The sequence below is a fragment of the Vulpes vulpes genome, chromosome 7 (assembly GCF_048418805.1).
Source record: "Vulpes vulpes isolate BD-2025 chromosome 7, VulVul3, whole genome shotgun sequence".
NCBI classification, from domain to species: domain Eukaryota; kingdom Metazoa; phylum Chordata; class Mammalia; order Carnivora; family Canidae; genus Vulpes; species Vulpes vulpes.
In genome coordinates this window covers 10,469,544-10,491,282 of record NC_132786.1, presented here as the reverse complement: position 1 = coordinate 10,491,282, position 21,739 = coordinate 10,469,544, and the positions used below count along the sequence as shown (strand labels likewise).

The 21,739-nt window shown below is 40.0% G+C and overlaps 1 protein-coding gene across 2 annotated transcripts in view; it reads left to right on the top strand.

Annotated features, from left to right (window-relative positions):
• Positions 1 to 584: 584 nt before the first annotated feature.
• TRIM24 (tripartite motif containing 24) overlaps positions 585 to 21,739 on the top strand; it is a 98,275-nt gene continuing 77,120 nt past the window's right edge. The window contains exon 1 of one of the 2 annotated variants that reach the window (XM_072762920.1): positions 585 to 1,313. In XM_072762920.1, the coding sequence (XP_072619021.1) occupies positions 944 to 1,313 (370 nt within the window). In that variant the 5' untranslated portion in view covers positions 585 to 943. The remainder of the gene's footprint in view (positions 1,314 to 21,739) is intronic. The other variant, XM_072762921.1, reaches the window with a different exon arrangement.

Genomic DNA, 21,739 nt, shown 5'->3' with positions numbered 1-21,739 from the left:
CATCACTCAGGAGAGCGAGGAGCGAACTCAGGCGGCAAGCCCACGCTGCCCCCACGATGTCCCATCCACACATTTCTCCACCTATAAAATTCCTCGTTTGCTCGCTCTTCACAGTCTCCATCCACTTGGTCATCCTTTGACCCTCCGCCGTATTCACTCCGCCTACGGGGACCCCGATCCTCAGCAGGAAAACGAGACTTCTGCAAGCAAGTTACTTAATTACCCGCGCTGAGCGCCCGGCGGCGGAGCTCCGCCCCCCGTGGGCGGGGCTAACGCAGGCGGACCGCTTAGCCGGTCCGTCATTAACAAATGATCCCTGAATCTTCCTAGAGGAGCGCAACGCACAGCAAGGTCCAATCAGAGGCCGCGGCTGCGGAGGGGGCGGGGCCGGGCAAGCGCCTTCCCACCTCCCAGCCTCCCGCCGCGGCCGGCGGAGCCTCGCGGGCTTGGGCAGGCCCCGCCCCCTGGCCAGGCGCGGCGGCCATTGGGCGGCGCGCTCCTCGCCGTCGCCTCAGTTGCTGGGAGAGGGAGGGCGGGGGCGGGGCCTGAGGTGGGCCGGCGCCGGCGGGGTGGGGGGGCCCGGAGAGAAAGACGGGGAGGCGAGGGCGGGCTGGGCGCCTTCGACGAGCGCCGAGGCGGTTGGCGAGGCGGACGGGGCGCAGCCTTCCCGGTGCGAGGAACGGTTCCCGCTGACAGATCCCCTTCTTCCGGCCGCGCCACCGGGAGGCGGATCCCCGGGGCCTGAGGAGGCTTCCTCGGCCCGGCCCGCCCTCCGTCCCTCCGTCTCCCGCGGGTCATCCTAACGGCCTGTGAGGAGGAGGCGGAGGCGGAGAAGGAGGCGGAGGAGGAGGTCGTCGGGGGTGGCGGCAGGCGGGGACCGTGCTCCCCCTTCGGCGGCGGCGGCGGCGGCGGCGGCGGCGGCGGCGGCGGCGGGGGCAGGACAATGGAGGTGGCTGTGGAGAAGGCGGCGACGGCGGCGGCGGCTTCGGCGGCTTCGGCGGCGGCCGCCGGGGGGCCCCTGGCGGCGCCGAGCGGGGAGAACGAGGCCGAGAGTCGGCAGGGCCCCGACTCGGAGCGGGGAGGCGAGGCGGCCCGGCTCAACCTGTTGGACACTTGCGCCGTGTGCCACCAGAACATCCAGAGCCGGGCGCCCAAGCTGCTGCCCTGCCTGCACTCCTTCTGCCAGCGCTGCCTGCCCGCGCCCCAGCGCTACCTCATGCTGCCCGCGCCCATGCTGGGCTCGGCCGAGACCCCGCCGCCCGTCCCCGCCCCCGGCTCGCCGGTCAGCGGCTCTTCGCCGTTCGCCACCCAAGGTGAGAGGCGGCCAAGGTGGGCGCGCGGGGGGAGGGGAGCCTGAGGAGCCTGAGGAGCCTGAGGAGCGGCCCCCCCTCCGGGGGGAGGAGGCGAGCGCCCTGGTGCGGCGCGACCCGCTGTCACGTCGCCGCCGCCGGGGGTGCGCGGCGGGGGAGGGGCGAGGAGGAGGGTCCGTGGCGGCGGCGGCGGCGACAGGGAGGGCCCGCGCGCTGTGCTGCCGGCCGCGCGCCCCGCGAGCAACTTCCCCGGGCGCCGAGGACTTGGCGGCGGCGGCTCCGCGTTCTCCTCCGGGGCTGGAGGAGCGCGCCCCGCACTTTGGAAAACCTCGGCCGGAGCGGGCTGCGCTGTGTAGCTCGCGGCTGCTCGGCCCGCTGCATCCGGTTACCTGCTCCGCCCTCTGCCTCCCCCGGAGCTTCGTCCCGGGTCCGCACGGCCCGAATCACCCGGTTCGGACCCACGTTATTGGAGCCGGGGGTGGTGGGCGGTGGGTGAGGACGGAGCGACGGGGACTCTTCTGCGGGGAGGCGTGTGCAGATCCGGATGCTGTTTTCTGTCCTGCACGGAGGTTTCGGGCTCTAACGCGTTCCCCGATTTCTCTCCCTTCCGCTCGGGACAAAGAACCAAGAGACGGTATTTTGGTTGTGTGTGCGTGTGTGTGTGTGTGTGTGTGTGTGTTTGCATTGGAAGGTTTTCTTTCGCTACGGTAAAGGGTAAAGAGAAATAGAAGGGAGTGATTGTTTTGGGGGGGGGGCGCAGGATTTTCTTGTATTTTGTAGACGACGGCTGGATGATGTGGAAGTTGCTGTTCTCTTTGGTGGTGCATTTGTTACTGGGCAATGAGACTTTTGACAGGTAGTTCCCATTGCGAGCCTTAACAGGTTTGAGACCTTTAAAAAGTCCAAGTAAGCGCAGTAATCATCCTAGGAGAATGAGGATTGTAAATTGTGACTTTGCCAATACGGGAGCACCTCCTTTTTAAAAGTAGAAGGTAATTAGAAACGGGAATGATTCGTTTTTGATGGATACTTTCAGAGGGTCTGGTTGATGAAGTTTGAGATAAAATGCTAATTAAGTAATTGAGCTTATGTTAAGGGGTATATGAAATTGGTGCTATAGATAGACAGTAGTGTTAGACTCTTCATTTGGTTCTGTGTTTGGAACAGTATCTGGCCTAGGGAGCCAGTTTTCCAGCGGTCTCTCAGTTTCTGCAGGTTGTGCCAGGGAGGTACTGTGACTGCCCTTTGTTTCTGCTTTTGAAAGATGTTTGTATAAGGATCAGCCTTGGAAGATAGAGATAGTGTCTTCCACCGGAGCAAAGAGCAGGCCTGCGTGTGGTCCAGTGTGGTGTCCCCCGGAGTTAAAGACAGGCGTGCTTAGTACCCACGATACAAGATTGGGGTGCTCTAAGCTTAGGTTTCTTCTGGTGTAACACAATCCATTGCCTGTGCAGGTGTCAGCTGGCCCTTTGACCTTGCCTGGTGGGAACTGGGGTTCCGGGAAGGAGAGCAAAAATGTTGATGCTTCGGTTTATGCTAGCTTTGGCCTACGTTATTATTGTGAGTAGCTAATAAACGTCCCTGGTCTCTCAGCCATGAGTCTGCCTTCTACCATGGTAAGCTAGCCTGCAAATAGGCTGAAGTCTCAGATCTTTCACTCTTGTTTTCTCTCATGTGGCCCACCTGTTGGAAATTCAGTACAAGTGAAACAAATCCTAGTTCTTAATGTTTAGACACAGTCTAAGGTCTCTTTTATTTGCATTTTAATTGGTTAAATTGGCTAGTAGCCAATCAGGATCTGAATTTTGCATAATTCTAGAATTAAGGTTTATCGTGTGCCTGGCCATGACATTCAGACTTGAATGAATGAGAACAGGGGGAATAAATGCTCTGAAACTAAACTCTGAGACAGGTTTTAAGTTCCAGATTTCTCAAAATGTTCTATGCGATTCTAGTCTAAATATATTTTATCTTGGTGTTTGTATTACCAGCAAGAGTTCAAGAAAGCATATAAATTGGAAGGTAATGGTTTTGTTTTTATACTGAGAAAGACAGTCTCAAACAAATGATTCTTTAAAAACACTGTTAAAAAAGAGGGTCATTTTCTATAAATTAAAAATACTACCTATCCTGAATCTTATTAACTTGTTCTTCCTCCCTCTCCTTGTGAACTTACTCTAATACTAGCTGAGATAAAACTTTAGCCAGCACATTTCATAAATAAATAGGGTTCATTTCACCATCTCTGTTCTTCATTCTCCTAATGAACTTGTGGGTACAGTCATCATGGATCAAACTATATAATCCCTACAGGAGCTAAGCTAGTTATATGAGTTGGAGAACTATGAGTTGGAGGTGAGGAGTGAAAGGGAGACGGGCAGCAAACTCAGCTCTTGCAGATTGTCATGTAAGAGAAGAGAGGGCCGGTATTTTTTTTTTTTTTAAGATTTTATTTATTTATTCATGAGAGAAACAGAGAGGCAGAGACACAGGCAGAGGGAGAAGCAGGCTCCCTGCAGGGAGCCAGATGTGGGACTCTATCCCAGGACCTGGATCATGACTTGAGCCAAAGGCAGATGCTCAATCGCTGAGCCACCCAGGTGCCCTCAGAGAGGGCCAGTATTGAAGGATATATATATACATATATATATATGTATACATATATATATACTCCTCTATATTGAAGGATATATATATATATATATACACACACACACACATATACATATGTATATAGTATTTCTTTTAACCAGAAGTCTGAAGCCCGGATTTTTGTGTGAGCTTTCTCTAGTATTAGATAATGGCAAGTAAATTAAAACACACACACACACACACACACACACACGCACACAGGCCCATTCTTTAGGCCAAACAAAACAAGTTTTGTTGAGGCCACAATCATGTTGCAGTTATACTTGTCCCTTTTAGATAGTGGTTTTCAAATTTTAGCTCTACTAGAGGCACTGGTATACGTATTAGATTTTTGGGGGTATCTGAATGACTCATTTGGTTAAGTGTTGTCTGCCTTCCGCTCAGGTTGTTATCTCACAATCCTGGGATCCCAGGATCCGGAGTCCCAAAGGCAGGCTCCCTTCTGAGCAGGGAGCCTACTTTTCCCTCTCCCTCTGCCTCTCCTCCCTGCTCATTCTCTCTCTCAAATAAAGAAATATAATCTTAAAAAAAATTAGATTTCTAGGCCTAGCCCTCCAGAGAGCCCAACTTGGCATAGTTTTAGAATTCTAGAGTATAATATTAAATTCTAGTGTTTCATTAGCTCAAGCCATGTTATATTCCAAAACAAAATTGATCATAGGAGGATTCCTTAGGAAATTAAGACCAAAATTCAGGGTATAGAATAATAGTTTTCAGCATTATCAAACCTGATATTTCTATAAACCATTTTTAGTGTTCTCTGTTACCCTAATTGGAATTCATAGAAAATCTTCTAAAATATGTTTTTATGCAAAAGAAATAAAGCTCATTTATAATGAAAAAGAACGTATTATAATTTATAAATGCTCAGATACAATTAACTGCCAAGACCCCATTGAGAACATGGGTCAAAACTGTCCTTTGATAAGGCTGCCTGCCAGTTGGAAGGAATGAGGATGAGTGACCACATGCTAAAGTTGGATGAGCTACCTCAGGTATGACTGCCATTTTCTTAGTGTGCAGTTATATCCAGGAAAGAGGGAAGGACGTAGAAAACAGATTTTCTTTAGGTACATTATAGGTACCTGAAGTCAGAAAACAAACTGATCTTGGAGAAATGGTACAACATTGTACAATATTTTGTAGTGTATTCAGCAAAAGAGTAGCAAACTCTAAGCTGTTTTTAAAAGAGTACTGAGCATACCCTTGAAAAGGGTCACATTATTTATCCAGGGAAGAGTAAAAAATAAGAACCCATCAATTTTTTTTAGACTTCTTTACTAACTGGCAGTCTGTAAAATGTAACTGTCGATTTTGGGATTTGATTGCTTTGGGTTCTTGGTGAGAAGTGTAAATCACCTTGTGAGTACAAGATACAATGTCAAAGAATTAATAGTATTTAAGATTGATCCATATTGTCTACCAGTTTTATATACAAACAGTTCTATATACAATATTCACCTTGTTAATGGAAATCATACTGTTGTTTTCAATTTGTGGCTATTAGGAATAAAACTGTTACAAATATTTGTAGACAAGTGTTTATATAGTATGTTATCATTTCCTTGGGTAAATACTAAAAATTGGAATTTTTTCTTTGCGTCATAAATGTATATTTATACTGGTTGTACTATTTTGCATTCCATCCAGCAATGTATGAGAGTTCCAGTTTCATATCTTTGCCAGTTTGGGTGTCGTTAGTCTTTAATTTTAGTCATTCTAGGATGTGCAAAGGGGAGTCTCATGGTTTTAATTTTCATTTCCCCAATGAATAATGATGAGAGTCTTTTCTTGTGCTTATTAGCTATTACAGCTTTTTGGTATAATTTCAGTTTGTCTTTTGCAGATTTTTAAACTTAAGTAATTGGTTACATTATTGATAAGTAAATACTCTTTATATACGTTCTATATCTTGGTCCTTTGCTAGGTATAGTTTTATACATATTTAACTCCTATAGCTTGCCTGTTCATTTTCTTAATGGTGTCTTTTGAAGAGCTGAAGTTTTAATTTTTGATTGTCTGATTTATCCATTTTTTCTTTTATACTTAGTAATTTTTGTGTGTTTTTTTTTTAAGATTTTTAAAATTTATTCATTCATGAAAGAGAGAGAGAGAGAGAGAGAGGCAGGCAGAGACACAGGCAGAGGAAGAAGCAGGCTCCATGCAGGGAGCCAGATGTGGGACTCAATCCCGAACCCCCAGGATCACGCCCTGGGCCAAAGGCAGGCGCTGAACCGCTGAGCTACCCAGGGATCCTCGTGTGTGTGTGTGTGTGTGTGTGTGTGTGTGTGTGTGTGTGTGTGTGTGTTTAAATATTTATTTATTCATGAGAGACACAGAGAGAGGCAGAGACACAGGCAGAGGGAGAAGCGGGCTCCATGCAGGAAGCCCGTTGTGGGACTTGATCCCGGGACTCCAGGATCACACCCTGGGCCGAAGGCAGGCGCTAAACTGCTGAGCCACCCAGGGATCCCCCTAATTTTTGTGTTCTAATAGTTCTTTGCCTACCCCAAGTTTACCAAGATTTTGTCTTTTCAGTATTTTTATAGTTTTAGTCATTGTATTTAGATCTGTAATCTATTTTGAGCAAGTTTGTATAAGGGTTGAGGTTCATGTTTTCAACCATATGTTAAAGTACTGCTTATTGAAGAGAGTACTTTCCCTTATATCACTTTGGCATTTTTGTAAAAAAAAATTAGTTGAACATAAATTTTTATTTTTATACTTTTCTGTTCTGTTGATCTATTCAGTAATAAAGTGTTTTTGTATTGCTGTAGCTTTTAAAGTAAATTTTGAATTGGACAGTTTTGTTCTTTTTCAAAATTGTTTTGTTCTTTGAAGTCATTTGCAATTCTTCATAAATTTTAGAATCAGCTTGTTAATCTCTACTTGAAAGTCTGCTATGATTTTGATAGGAATTGCATTAAATCCAGATACCACTTTGGGGAGAATGATTTAACAATATTGACTATTCCTACCTATAAACCTCTTATTTCCTGTTTATTTAGATCTTTAATATCTCTCATTACTATTTTATCATATTAGTCTTGTACAATATTTGTGAAGTTTATATTCCAAACTATTTTATGATAATGTTGCTTAATGATATTGGCGTTTTTAAAAATATCATTTCCAACTGTTGCTAGTTGAAATACAATCAACTCTTGTATATTGATTGTATCCCATTATCTTGCTAAATTCAGTGATTAAATCTTAGTAGTTTTTTGTGTATTCCTTAAGATTTTCTATGTAGACTGTCCTATTGCTTACAGGTAGGTAGTTTTAACTTTTCTTTCAATTCCTAATTGTCATTTTTTTCCCCTTACTGTGCTAGGTAGGACCTCCAGTACAATATTGAGTAGAAGTTTAATTTCACTATTAAATGTGAGATGGCATTCTTGCCTTATTCTTAATCTTAGGAAGATGATGTTAGTTGCTCACCATTTATATGTTAGATCTATGAGCTTTTTACAGATGCCCATTATCAAAATTAAGATCTTTTCTATTCCTACTCTGCTGGGTATTTTAATCGTTTTGGATGATGAATTTTGTCAAATGCATTTTCTGTACCTATTAAAATGATCGTGTGGGTTTTCTCCTTTTTTCTCTTAATGTGGTAAATTATGTTGACTTTTAGATGTTAAACTTATCTTGCATTCTGAGGATATGCTCTACTTGGTCACCTTTATGTGTATTTCTGGACTTGATTTGCTAATATTTTGAGGACTTTTTTATGTTTATGAGGAATATTGGTGATGGTTTTCTCATATCTTTATCTGATTTTAGTATCAAGGTAAAACTGGCCTCAAATGTGTAGTGTTCCATCTAATTTTCTGAAAGACGTTTTGTAAAATTAGTATTAGTTCTTTAAATATTTGACAGAATTCGGTGAATTCATCTGTGCTTAGAGTTTTCTTTATGAGAAGATTTTTGATTAGGGATTCAGTGTCTTGATACAGGGCGATTCAAATTTTGTATTTCTTCATGAATCCATTTTGGTAAATTGTTTGAAGAAAATTTTCTGTTTCATCTAATTGGTACATTTTTAGTATATGTTTGTTCACAGTATTCCCCAAACCCTTTTAATGTTTTCAGGGCCTGAGCAATGTCCCAGACCTCTTTTGTTTCTATTTGTAATGTGTATTCTTTTTCTTGCTATTTTTGAGGGCTTACCAACTAACTTTTGGCTTTGTTAATTTTATTTATTGTTTGTCTCTGCTTTTTATAAAGGTATAATTTTCTCGCTAAGCATATGTTGCCACCTCAAATAAATTGTTTTAATTAACATTCTATTAAAATATTTTAAATTTTTTTCTTGTGATTTCTTTTGGGTTGCTTAGAAATGTATTAAAGATACATGGGGATTTTCTGGATAGCTTATTCCATTGTAGTAAAAAAAAGAAAAAACTGTAAGACATAATTTTTTTTTTCCTTAGAGTAATTATTTATTTATTCATGAGAGAGACAGACTAAGGCAGAGAGAGAAGCAAGCTCCATGCAGGGAGCCCAATGTGGGACCTGATCCCAGGATCCTGGGATCACTTCCTGAGCCAAGACGTAGATCTTTCAAAGTTTTTGAGACATTTTATGTCCTAACATATTGTCTATCTTGGTGACCATTTATGTGTATTTAAAAAGAAATTAAATTCTATCTACAGTTGTTCCGTGTAGTATTCTGTAAATGTTAGGTGAAGTTGGTTGATAGTGTTGTAAAAATGTTTATTTTATTGGTTTGGTTTTCTTTTTCTTTTTTTTTTGGTCTACTCGTTCTATCACTTACAGAGAGAAGAATGTTAAAATCTTCATGATTGTTGACTTACCTTTTTATTCCTTTACTCCTGGTTAGTTTTTGCTACAGATATTTTGAAGCTTTATATTATTGATTAATTGCCTGCCCTTTTTAACACTATGAAATGTTGTTTATCTCTTGTACTACTGTTTCATGAAGTCTGCATTGTTTTTACATTAATACAGCTACACCAGTCTTCTTACCTCTACTTGAATGGTATATTTTTTCCATTCTTTTACTTTTAACCTTTCTATTTAAAATAGGTCTCTTGTAGATAGTGAATAGTGGTGTCTTGCTTTTTTATCCAACCTGTAAATTTTTGCTTTTAATGGTTTAATTCATTTAAATGTTAAGTAATTATTAGTATGGTCGAGTTTAAGACTACTTCTTAAAAATTTGTTTTCTCTTTCTTCCTGCTGGGCCTCTAGTATCTTTGCTTTTCTCCATCCCTTAGCAGCTGTTCTCTGGTAAGCATCCCAAAGTCTTGCTGTGCATCTGCATGTTAGCCTTCAGCGAAGGCCTTGGAGAAGCCCTAGAGAGACTACTGGCACCCTCACTCTTTGAAGCTCTCTTCTCTCCAGTGCTTAATTTGCTTCAAGCCCCAAATTCTCTGGCTTTTTAAGCTGTTTTCTACTTAAGCTCTAGTTCCCTGAATTGTGGCTGAGAGATAGTCCCCAGGTAGAGAATCAAGACCTATTAGGGTTTACCTCCTGAATTTCCCTTTTTTTCTTCAGGGAATCACAGTCCTCATTGCCTGTTGTTCGATGCCCAAAGATAGTTGCCTCATATATCTATCCCCGTTACATATAGTTGTACATAACAGGCAAACTTGTCTTGGTACTGGTTACTCTGTCCTGGTAGAAAGTTGATGTCAATTACTATTATTACACTGCTTTGCACCTTTTTAATATGCTCACATGTGGGTAATTTGGTTCTTAGATCTCTAGATTTTTTTTTTTTAAGATTTTATTTATTCATTCACAAGAGACACAGAAAGAGGCAGAGACACAGGCAGAGGGAGAAGCAGGCTCCTGGTGGGGAGCCCAATGTGGGACTCAATCCTGGGACTCCAGGATCACACCCTGCGCCAAAGGCAGACGCTCAACTGCTGAGCCACCCAGGTGTCCCAGATCTCTTGATTTTTGTCTGATTTTTCTTAGAGAACTCACCAAGTTAAACTATCAACCTACTTGCATGAGCCCTACATTTCTTCCTAAAACCTTGACCCCTTTTTCAAATTTACTCCTGCATTTTCAAGTACATAGTAGACCAGTAGTCTCCAAAATGGGATATATGTGTCCCATATTACGAGGTAACATAATTTATTGAGTTGAGGGGAAAACATTAGAATTTAAGTTAAAGTACTTTGATAAGTAGATTGTCATTAATAAGCATGTCAAATGGCTGCATTTCACATATAGTATACAAAACATTCTAAGAGTGGGGGAATTGAGGCTGCTGTAAGTCTAAAAGTTACTTTGTCTGAGTTAGGAATATGTATTCACTTATCACCTGTAGTACCAAGGATTACATGCCTTAGGAAGTGGAATGCATATTAATCCCCATTTGCCCTCTTAAATTAAGTAGTCCCTTGTGCTGCACAACCTGTCAAACTACACAGCTGCCAGGGAAGTAATAGGATTTCTATACTGCAGACCCTATTGTGACACTCCCCCCTCCAATCCACCCCTAGCTTGCTTGTGCATACACATACATACGTATTGTAATACAATTTACATGTTCTTGGATAAGTTGGCTTATGGGTTGTAGACTCTGTTTTTAACCAAAATGACTGAAAATTTGAAGATCATGGTAGGCCATTATCAGGACCCAGACATAAAACCCTGGGATCTCAGTTCCTAGGGCTTCCCATATGGAAGCCACTCATGAAAGCCCCTCAGTTTCAGCAGCCTGGAGAGTCCCTAAGTTATAGGTTGTGGGTTATTTGTAATAATGATAAAAAGTGATCCCTAACTCCAATTAATAGCATAGAGAGTTGTTTTAAGTCTGTCATCAAGGTTGGATGCTAATAGCTCCTCCCAAGTTTAGGAAAATATGGAAAGCTCCTCAGGGCTCTTCATATCTGATGACTTCTTTAGTGTTATGTAGAGGGATAGATACTTGTCATTTCCTGGCACCTGAATATGCAGTCAGTGGTAGATTAGCCAAGCAAGATCTCTATTCTATGGAAAGCTGTAATTGTTGCTGTTCCATTGGTTTTTTTTTTTTTTTTTTTAATCAGGTATATGGAGTTGATGGAGTCACGATTTTCCAACCAGCCCTAAATTATTTGAATCTTTGAAGTCTCATTTTTTTTAGCTATGATAAAGATAATACTAATTTGTAAGCTAACAGCATTAGAGTGGTAGAACTGATACTTCATAGGCTCTTTATCACTCTTATTGTGAGGTTAACACAAGTGATTTTCTAACCAAATCTAATATGTGCCTAAAAGTTTCAAAATTACCAAAAACCCTCTTTGAAATTGACATCCTCTGAATTAATGATGAACTATGCCTTAAATGTATATTACATCTTGGACCATTAGAGGATAGTGGTATGAAGCTATCATGACTAGCGAAACATTTAAAAATATTTTACCCTGATTTTGTTCTTTCAGAATGTCTTGTATATGTGATTTGTTATATACAGGGTACTCTAGTACTATAGTATATGCACATAATATATACATAGGTGCATGTGTTTAAAACAACATGTGAACATAACTGTCAGCTGAATTGCCTCAGTGTTTTTCCGTGTTTACCTCGTCTTTCAAAAATGGTTTTCAAATCCTCTTCTAAGTTGTAAAAATACAGGATTCTTCAAAGAACTTTGTTCTAATTTCTTCTAAAACACGTTGTCCATAGGTACTCTGGTCACAATACAATAAATTTATTTATTTTTATTTTTATTTTTAAAAGATTTTAAAAATAAAAGCCAGCACCCTGGCTGCCTACAATAAATTTAAAAGTGGGACTCCTGGGTGGCTCAGCGGTTTAGCGCCACCTTTGGCCCAGGGAGCTATACTGGAGACCCGGGATCCAGTCCCACGTCAGGCCTCCCTGCATGGAGCCTGCTTCTCTGCATGGAGCCTGCTTCTCCATCTGCCTTTGTCTCTGCCTCTCTCTCTCTCTCTCTCTCTCTGTTGGTCTCTCACGAATAAATAAAATCTTAAAAAAAAACCAATAAATTTAAAAGAAAGATGTCATATATAGTAATTGGTAGTTATAACTACTGGAAGACCTTTATTTTATCTTCCTTATGAATGAATAGTCTTTCTGGGATCTCTTGACTGTATTCAACATTAAGGATAACCAGGAGAAGAGCCTATAGCACATGACGTTAGTATCTGCCTTTTGTACTGGTGCATGTTGATTTATGTTTATTCTGTTCCTCATCTTCTAGACTTGACTTGTGTGTCACGTGCCTTAACTTACTTTTACTAACCTCAGCTCATTTCCCCACCATCTTTTGGTATTAAGGCTTCCATTCCATTTCTCTGATCTTTCCTTTTTGGTGTCCTGTTGTCCTCCCTCTGTTTCTTTTCTACTCTAGAGATTAGAGTGAGGAGATCACCTAGGACAAGGCCTTAGGAATCCGGATATGTTATGGGTGTGTAGGATGGAAACCTAGAAAGGACACTGAGAAGAGGTAGAAGAAAACCAGGAAAATGTAGTGTCACGGAAGCCAAGCAAAGAAAGTATTAACAAAGTGGTGGTTCACAGTGTCGCATTCACGCAAGGTCAAATAAGAGAGGCCAAAAACATTTTAGTGTTAGAAACATGACAGTCGTGCAAAGCATATTTTGATGGAGAAGTAGTAGGGGAAACTCTGTTGGGGTTATACAATAGGTAGAAGTAAAGAGATGTGGATAGAAAGTTAGAACAACTCTAGAGAAATTTAAAGGAATTATGCAGTAGTTGGAGAGAGAAAATGGAGTTATGTAAACGGGAAAGGCTTAAGCACGTTTGTTATATGAAAGAAGAGTTCAGTCAAACGAGCTATCAAATATACCAAAGAAGGGATTTGTGAGGTGTTCTGAGAAAGCAGGATTGATTGATCCAAGGCATAGATGGAGAGATTGGTGACTTTGAATAGAAAGAGAGACATTTTGTTATGAACAGGAGAGAAGGTAAGAGTAGGTATATACACACAGACACACACACACACACACACACACACACACACACAGGGTTTGTCTACGTGTGTGCAAAGTGGATTGCATTTCCCAGTAAAATGTATTATGACTGCAGATCTTGTTGAGGCCCACTTGCTACTGGAAATCGTACATTTATAGTGATAACCTGTCTGCCTTCTTACAGTGCCACTCAGCACTCTCTGAAAAAAAGCAAAGTATTTTAGGGAGTGCTATTCAAAATGTCGTCCACAAACTTCTAATAGGGTCTGAAATGAGATCATTTGCCACAGGAAAGTATGAGGGAGCAAGGACAGCCTGGTTCCTGAGATTCTTAGAAATATTCAGGAAGCGAACAGAGCCCCACACTGAAAAGAAACTGCTGCAAATAAAAGCTGATGAGAGTAGGAACTTAAGGGTAAAGAGGAGAAAAGACACAGATACATGTGGGAGGGGGCACTGCAGGATGCAGATCTCAGAAAGTATTAGGAAGTGGTCACACTTAAGTACCTTCAGTTTGAATACTTTGTGGTAACAATATAAGAGGAAACCTTTGAACTCTGAATCTAGAAAAGCTATCTTAGTCTGTTTACAAATCTTAATAGGAAACTTAAAAGTATAGGAAAAGCCATCCAACTATATAATAAGGTTTCTAGAAGGTATTGTAATTTTATGTCATGAGAAATATTTCAGAAATGAAGATAAACCAGAAAGTTCTTGAATGAGTAGACACTCTAGAAAGTACCACAAAAGAAAAAAATGATGGAAAAAGACAAGTGAAAACAAATCAAGTAAAGACCTGAAAGAAATTCATAAAGTGACAAGAAGATCTAATATGCATGTGCACATAAGTATATGGACATTAATAAAAGTGCTTGGACTGAAAAAAGAAACAGGAAAAAAACAAAATGCTGTTAAAAGATGAACATCTATATTATAAGGGTTCATCATGTGCTTAGGAAAATTGAAACAACAGCCACCACTGAAATGTGTTCTAGGGCTTTTAAAGAAAAAAAAATACTTTGGGCACCTACACAAAAAGACTACATCACTTAGGTGGAAAGAATGCCAGATTATCATTAGACTCTCCAGCATTAGTACTTAAATCTGGAAGACTGGAGTAAAGATTTTTAAGATTTTTCATAGAAAAAAAATGTGAATTGAGGCACACATCCAGCCCACTGATGTTTAAGCGTAAAGACCACATATAAGAACTTTAAAAGTATTGTTCCTATGAGCCCTTCCTATATATATATATATATATTTTTTTTTTTAACTTATTTGGGAGAAGTGTAGACATGACCCTTAGCCCCAAACATAGATTCTCTTTTTTAAAAGGTTATTTGTTTATTTTTTAGCTTTACTGAGATAAGATTAACATACAGTAATCTGCACATATTTAAATGTACTGTTTGATGAGTTTTGATATATGCAAGGATAATCCCCTATAACTGCAGTATAATTAAATTAAGGGAATTTGACATTAGTACAGTGCTATTATCTAATTACATGATCTATATTCAAATTTTGTCAGTTGTCACAATAATGTCCTTCACAGCAGCTTTTTCACCCCCTTTGATGGTGGGGGAAATCCAGGACACAGATTGCCAGCACGTACTATGGAATAGATTTGTGGACAAGTTCCAGAGGGTGAATTTCCAGCAAATCCCACTGGTACAGCACCAAAGTGTGAGTGATGGCTGTTATCTTTTCTAACAAGGTCTGATTATTGAGCTCTGAAAGGAAAATTCTTCCTTGGGTACTCTGTCCTAGCCTTAGCAGTAGTGGCTATTTTGTGTCATATTTATCACATCTGCTGCTGTTATATTCTTGAGCACTGTCTCAGCTTCTTACTGGCCACTCCTAGTTATCCCAGTTCCTTGAGGTAGTTAATAATTATTTCTGTCAAATGTTGTTTTTTCAAACTTAATGTTTGATTTCTCTCCTTATTCATCATTTTTGGCAAAAGTAATGTGTCCCCTTCAGTGCTTTACATTAGGAAACCATGATGTCCTCTTGTCCCATTGCTGTTTGGCTTTCATCACTAGTTTGAACTGCCAGATTTCTCCACTTTTCCCCCTTTGTAATTAATAACTTCCTGTGAGATGCTTTGGGTCTCTGTCAGTGTTCTGTTCCCAAAAACTGTAGATAGCATCCACTGCTGATTCTTCCCTTCATCATTTATTATTGTGATGTTGCAAAATGGTGATTTTTCTGTCACTCTCAACTTATTAGCTGATACTTACTGTACTGTATGAATGAGACTTTCCTTTTCCATTTATTACTGTGGGCATGTGAAATTTTTTTATATTATAAACTATTCCTTTCATTATTTTGATAACCACATTGTTCCAAGTTGGGCAGTAGAAGCCCCTTCAAGTTGAAATCTTGTCCTTTGACACACACCTATTGATTGTTGAATACTTCTAACTTTCTGGAAAACCAGATAGTTTCTAGGCTTATCTTCTACTTTTACTGTACCAGCCTTGGTTATTTCTCTAAAGAGCCCCAATTCCTTTTTTAGTGAAGTCCAACTTATCTTTTATGAATTTTTCTTTTGTTTGGTATCTAAGAAATCTTTACCTAACATGTTTTCCTCTTGAAGTTTCCAAGCTTTAAGTTTTACATTTAGATCTATGATCCATTTTGAGTTAATTTTCATGTGTGATATGAGGTATGGATCCAAGTTCATTTTACTTGTGGATATTTAATTTTTCCACCACTGCTGTCGAAAAAGCCATCCTTTCTCCTACTGCACTGCCTTTGTCAAGTATCAGTTGTCCACGTATGTCTGGGTTTATTTTAGGGCTTTCTGTTCCATTGATCAGTTTGTTATTACACCAATACCGTGCTGTTGAGTCTTGATACTAATGCCAAGAGATCTTTTAGCAGGAAAACAATAGGCAGGATGTTCTGCAGGGAATTTTTTTTTTCATTTTAAAATTTTAATTCCAGTATAGTTAACATACTGTGTTATATTAGTTTCAGGTGTACAATATAGTGATTCAGCATTTCTATACATTATTCAGTGCTCATCATGATAAGTATACTCTTTAATATTTATCAGCTATTTCACCCACCCCCTACTCATCTCTTTCTGGTAGCCATCAGTTTGTTCTCTATAGTTGAGTCTGTTTTTTGGTTTGCCTCTTTTTTTTTCTTCATTTGTTTTCTTAAATTTCACGAGTGAAATCATACGATAATTTGTCTTCCTCTGACTTCTTTCACTTAGCATTATAACCTCCAGATCCCATCCATGTTATTGCAAATGGCAAGCTTCATTCTTTTTATGGCTGAGTAATTTTTTGTCTTTGTGTGTGTGTCTGTACATGTGTACACACCACCTCTTCTTTATCCATTTGTTGATTGATGGACACTTGGGCTGCTTCTATAATTTGGCTATTGTAAATAATGCTGCAGTAAATGCAGGGTTCCATGTATCCTTTCAAATTAATGTTTTTGACTTGTTTGGGTAAATATACAGTAGTAGAATTACTGGATCATAGGGTAATTCTGTTTTAAAATTTTTAAACAACCTCCATACTGTGTTCCATAGTTAGCTGTTCCCACCAACAGAGCACAAATGTTCATTTTTCCTCTACATCCTCATCAACACTTGTGGTTTTGATTTTAGCCATTCTGACAGGTGTGAAATAATATCTTATTGTGATATTGATGTCTGTTTCCCTGATGATGAGTGACATGGAGCATCTTTTCATGTGTCTATTGGCTATCTGTATGTCTTCTTTGGAGAAATGTCTGTTCATCTCTTCTGCCCATTTTTTAATTGGATTTTTCTTTTTTTAGTATTGAGTTCGTATATTTTGGATACTAACCCTGTATCAGGTATGTTGTTTACAAATATCTTCTCCCATTCCCTACATTGCCTTTCAGTTTTGTTGATTGTTTGCTCTGATGTACACAAGCTTTTTATTATGATGTAATCTCAATAATTTATTTTTGCTTTTGTTTTCTTTGCCTCAGGAGACATACCTTAGCAAAATATTGTTGGGGTTGATATCAGAGAAATTACTGCCTGTACTCTCTTCTAGGATTTTTTATGGTTTCCGGTCTCACATTAGGTCTTTAATCCATTTTGAGTTTATTTTTGTTTATGGTATAAAAAGCGGGCCAGTTTTCATTCTTTTGCTGAAAACTAGACATAGCTGTCTAGTTTTCCCAACACCATTTGTTGAAGAGATGGTCTTTTTTCTCACTGGATATTCTTTCCTGCTTTGTTGAAGATTAATTAACCATATAGTTGTGGGTTAATTTCTGGGTTTTCTATTCTGTTTCATTTATCTAGGTGTTGTTTCGTTTTTGTTTTTGTTTTTTTTGTTTTTTTGTTTTGTGCCAGTACCATAGTTTTATAGTTTTATGATTGCTACAGCTTCGTAATATAACTTAAGGTCAGAATTGTGATACCTCTAGTTTTGTTTCTTATTTTCAAGATTACTTTTGCTATTTGGGGTCTTTTATGGTTCCATACATAGGATTATGGATTTTAGGATTTTTGTTCTAGCTCTGTGAAAAATAATTTGGTATTTTGATAGGGATTGCATTAAATCTGTAGATTGCTTCCATGTGTAGCCAACTGTTATATCTTCAGTTTCTTTTATTTTTTTTCAAGGATTTTATTTATTTATTCATGAGAGACACACAGAGAGAGGCAGAGGCATGGGCACAGGGAGAAGCAGGCTCCATGTAGGTAGCCCAGTGTGGGACTCAATCCTGGGACTGGGATCATGCCCTGAGCCAAAGGGAAATGCTCAACTGCTGAGCCACCCAGGTGTCCCTCTTTTATCAGTTTTTTATAGTTTTCAGAATACAGATGTTTCACCTCTTTGGTTAAGTTTATTCTTAGGTATTATTTTTGGTGCAATTGTAAATGGGATTGTTTTCTTAATTTCACTTTTTCTGCTGTTTCATTATTATATAGAAATGCAACAAATTTCTGTACATTGATTTTGTATCCTGTGACTTTACTGAATTCAGTTCTAGTATGTTTTTGGTGGAATCCTTACGGTTTTCTGTAAGTATTATGTCATCTGCAAGTAGTGAAAGCTGCTTCCTCACCAGTTTGGATGCTTTTTATTTCTTTTTGTTGTCTGATTACTGTGCCTATGACTTCCAGTATGATGTTGAATAAAAGTGGTGAGAGTGGACATCATTGTCTCTTCCTGACCTTATAGGAAAGCTCCGTTTTTCCCTATTGAGTATGATGTTCCCTATGGGTTTTTCATATAAGGCCTTAATTATGTTGAGGTATGTTCCCTCTAGACCTAGTTCGTTGAAGTTTTTTATTGAGAATGGTTGTTATACTTAGTCAAATGCTTTTTCTGAATCTGTTGAAGTGATCCTTTCTCTTGGTGATGTGGTGTATCACATTGATTGATTTGTGAATATTGAGGCATGCTTGCATCCCAGGAATAAATCCCACTTGATTGAGGTGAATTTTTTTTAGGTATTGTTGGATTCAGTTTGCTAGTATTTTAGTGAGGATTTTTGCATCTAATCTACAGCTATTGGCCTGTAGTTCTCTTTTTTTGTGTGGTGTCTTTTTTTTTTTTTTTTTAATTTATTTATGATAGTCACAGAGAGAGAGAGAGAGGCAGAGACACAGGCGGAGGGAGAAGCAGGCTCCATGCACCGGGAGCCTGATGTGGGATTCGATCCCGGGTCTCCAGGATCGCGCCCTGGGCCAAAGGCAGGCGCCAAACCGCTGCGCCACCCAGGGATCCCCCTTGTGTGGTGTCTTTATCTGGTTTTACTATCCAGGGTAATGCTGGCCTCATAGAATGAATTTGAAATTTTTCCTTCCTCTTCTATTTTTTGGAACAGTTTGAGATGAATAGGTGTTAACTCTTCAAATGATTGGTAGAATTCACCTGTGAAGCCATCTGTTCCTGGACTTTTGTTTGTTGAGAGTTTTTTGATTACTGAGTCATTTTCATTGCTGGTTATCAGTCTGTTCATTTTCTGTTCTTCCTATTTCAGTTTTGGTAATTTCTTTTTCTAGGAATTGATCCATTTCTTCCAAATTGTCCAATTTGTTGGCATATAATTCCTCATAATATTCTCTTATAATTGTTTGTATTTCTGTGATGTTGGTTGTTATTTCTCCTCTCCTCATTTGTGATATTTATTTGGGTTCTTTTTCTTTTTCATAAATCTAGATAGAGGTTGATCAATTTTATTAAGTGTTTCAAAGAATCAGCTCCTGGTTTCATTGATTTTCTGTTTAGATGACCTGTCCATTGATGTAAGTGGGATGATAAAGTCCCCTACTATTATTGTTATCGATGAGTTTATGTTTATTGTTTTATATATTTGGGTACTCCTGTGTTAGATGCATAAATATTTATGATTTCTATATCTTCTTGTTGATTTATCCCCTTTATTATTATATAGTGCTCTTCTTTGTCTCATTACAGTCTTTGTGTCTAGTTTGTCCCATATAAGTATTGCTGCTCCAGCCTTCTTTTGACTTTTATTTGCATGATAATTGTTTCTCTGTCTCCTCACTTTCAATCTGGAGGTGTCTTTAGGCCTAAAATGAGTCTCTTTTAGGCAGCATAAATGGGTCTTGTTTTTTTGTTTTTTTGATTTTTTTTTAATCCATTCTGTCACCTTGTGTCTTTTCCAAAAGTATTTAATTGAGAAAGAGAGTGAGTGAGTGAATGGAGAGTGGAGGAGGAACAGAGGAAGAGGGAGAGAGAAACTCAAGGGACACTCTGCAGGCTAAGCATGGAGCCCCACATGCGGTTGGATCTCCCCCACCAGAGCCAAAACCAAGATTCAGTTACTTAACTGACTATGCCACTAGGGTGCCCCACCCTATATCTTTTGATTGGAGTGTTTATTCCACTTACATTCAAAGTAATTATTGATGGATATGCACTTAGTGCCATTTTATTACTTGTTTTGTGGTTGTTCCTGGAGATTTTCTCAGATCCTTTCTTCTCTTTCGTGTTCTGCTGATTTTCTTTAGTGATATATTTGGAATTCTTTCTCTTTATTCTTTGCATGTTTGTTAGTGGTTTTAAAAAATAGTTGCCATTAGGTTTGTGTATATAACCTTTTCTCCATGCAGCAGTCTGTATTAAGTTCAAGTTTGAACCCATTTTTTTCTCCTCTCTTCCTCACATTTCAGGTATATGTTACTATATTTTATATCCTTTTTGTGCGTGACTTCCTGGACTGATTTTTGGTCTGTTTGTTTATTTATTAATTATAGAGAGGGAGGCAGAGACATATAGGCAGAGGGAGAAGCAGGCTCCCTGTGAGGAGCCTAAAGGGGCACTCAATCCCAGGACCCTGGGATCATGACCTGAGCCAAAGGCAGATGCTCAACCACTGAGTCACCCAGGGGTCCCTCCTGGACTGATTTTTACAGAAATATTCATTGTTACTGCTTTTGTGTTTGCTGCTTTTATTCTGTCACTTTAGTGTCCCCTTCCCAAAGAATCCCCTTCAATATTTCATGTAGTGCTGGTTTAGTGGTCAGGAACTCCTTTAGTTTTTGTTTGGAGATAAATTCTTTATTTCTCCTATTCTAAATGATACCTTGCTGAATAGAGTATTCTTGGCTGTGGATTTTTCTCATTCAGCACTTTGAATATATCATGCCGCTCTCTTCTGGCTTGCCAGGTTTCTGTTAGAAATCTCCAGCTAGCCTTATGGGTCTTCCCTTGTAAGTTAAGGATCTCTTTTGTTTTGCCGCTTTTGAGATTCTTTTGTCACTGTATTTTGAAAATTCAATTGCAGTATGTCTTGGAATTGGCCTGCTATTGTTGATTTTGATGGGGGTTCTTTGTGCCTCCTGAATCTGGATGTCTGTTTCCTTCTCCAAATTAGGGAAGTTTTCAACTATTATTTCCTGAGATAAATTTTCTGCCCCCTTTTCTCTCTTCCTCTTCTGAGACTCCTGCAATATGAGTGTTACTATGTTTGATGGAGTCACTGAGTTCCCTAAATTTGTTCTCATGTTCCATAGTTCTTTTTCTCTTTTGTTCACCTTGAGTAATTTCCATTACTTTGTCTTCTAGGTCATTCATTTATTCTTCTACTTATACAGCCTGCTGTTCATTGCATTAAGCATGTTTCTAACCTTGTTTATTACACTCTTTGTCTCTGATTCTTTTTTAACTCTTTTTATCTCTGTGGTAAGGTTCTCACTGATGCCTTCTGTTCTTTTCTTAAGCACGTGAGTGTCCTTACGATCTTGTTTTAAATTCTCTATCAGGCATGTTGCTTATATTTATTTCATTTAGATCTCAGGCCCTGGCCTTATCTTGTTCACTTATTTGGGATAAATTCCTTTGTTCTCATACTTTGTCTAGGTCTCTGCCTCTTTTTCTGTGTTAGGAAAGTTCAGTTATGTCTCCTGCTTTTACTGAAAGTAATGGCCTTATGAGGGAGAGATCATGCAGTTCCCAGGGCCTAGTGCTTCAGAAAGTATCTCTGGTGTGTACTGCATGTGGTCTGTTCTTATGTTCTGACTGCTCTGTCCTTCAGGCCTGTCTCCTTGCCTGCCATGGGCAGTATTTGGTCCTTGGCCTGAGTATGGTGAGTTTTAACTGGATGTGCTTTGGTCTGCTTGTGAAATGAGACCTGTTACCACCTCTACGAGAACAGAGGCCCTGCAAAACTCTGGTCAGGAGGGGTGGCATGAGCTTTGTGCTGTTCTGAGGGGGAGGGGCCAGCCACCCTGGGACTGAGGGAGTTGTGACTGAGAAGGGCAGTTCTACCAGAGTGCAGGAGGTTGTGCTTGATGTAAGCAAGTTAGGCAGCCAGTGTTGGTACTGTGTGCTGCTTTTCTACATGTGGCTCTGTGTTTATGCTGAGGAGTAG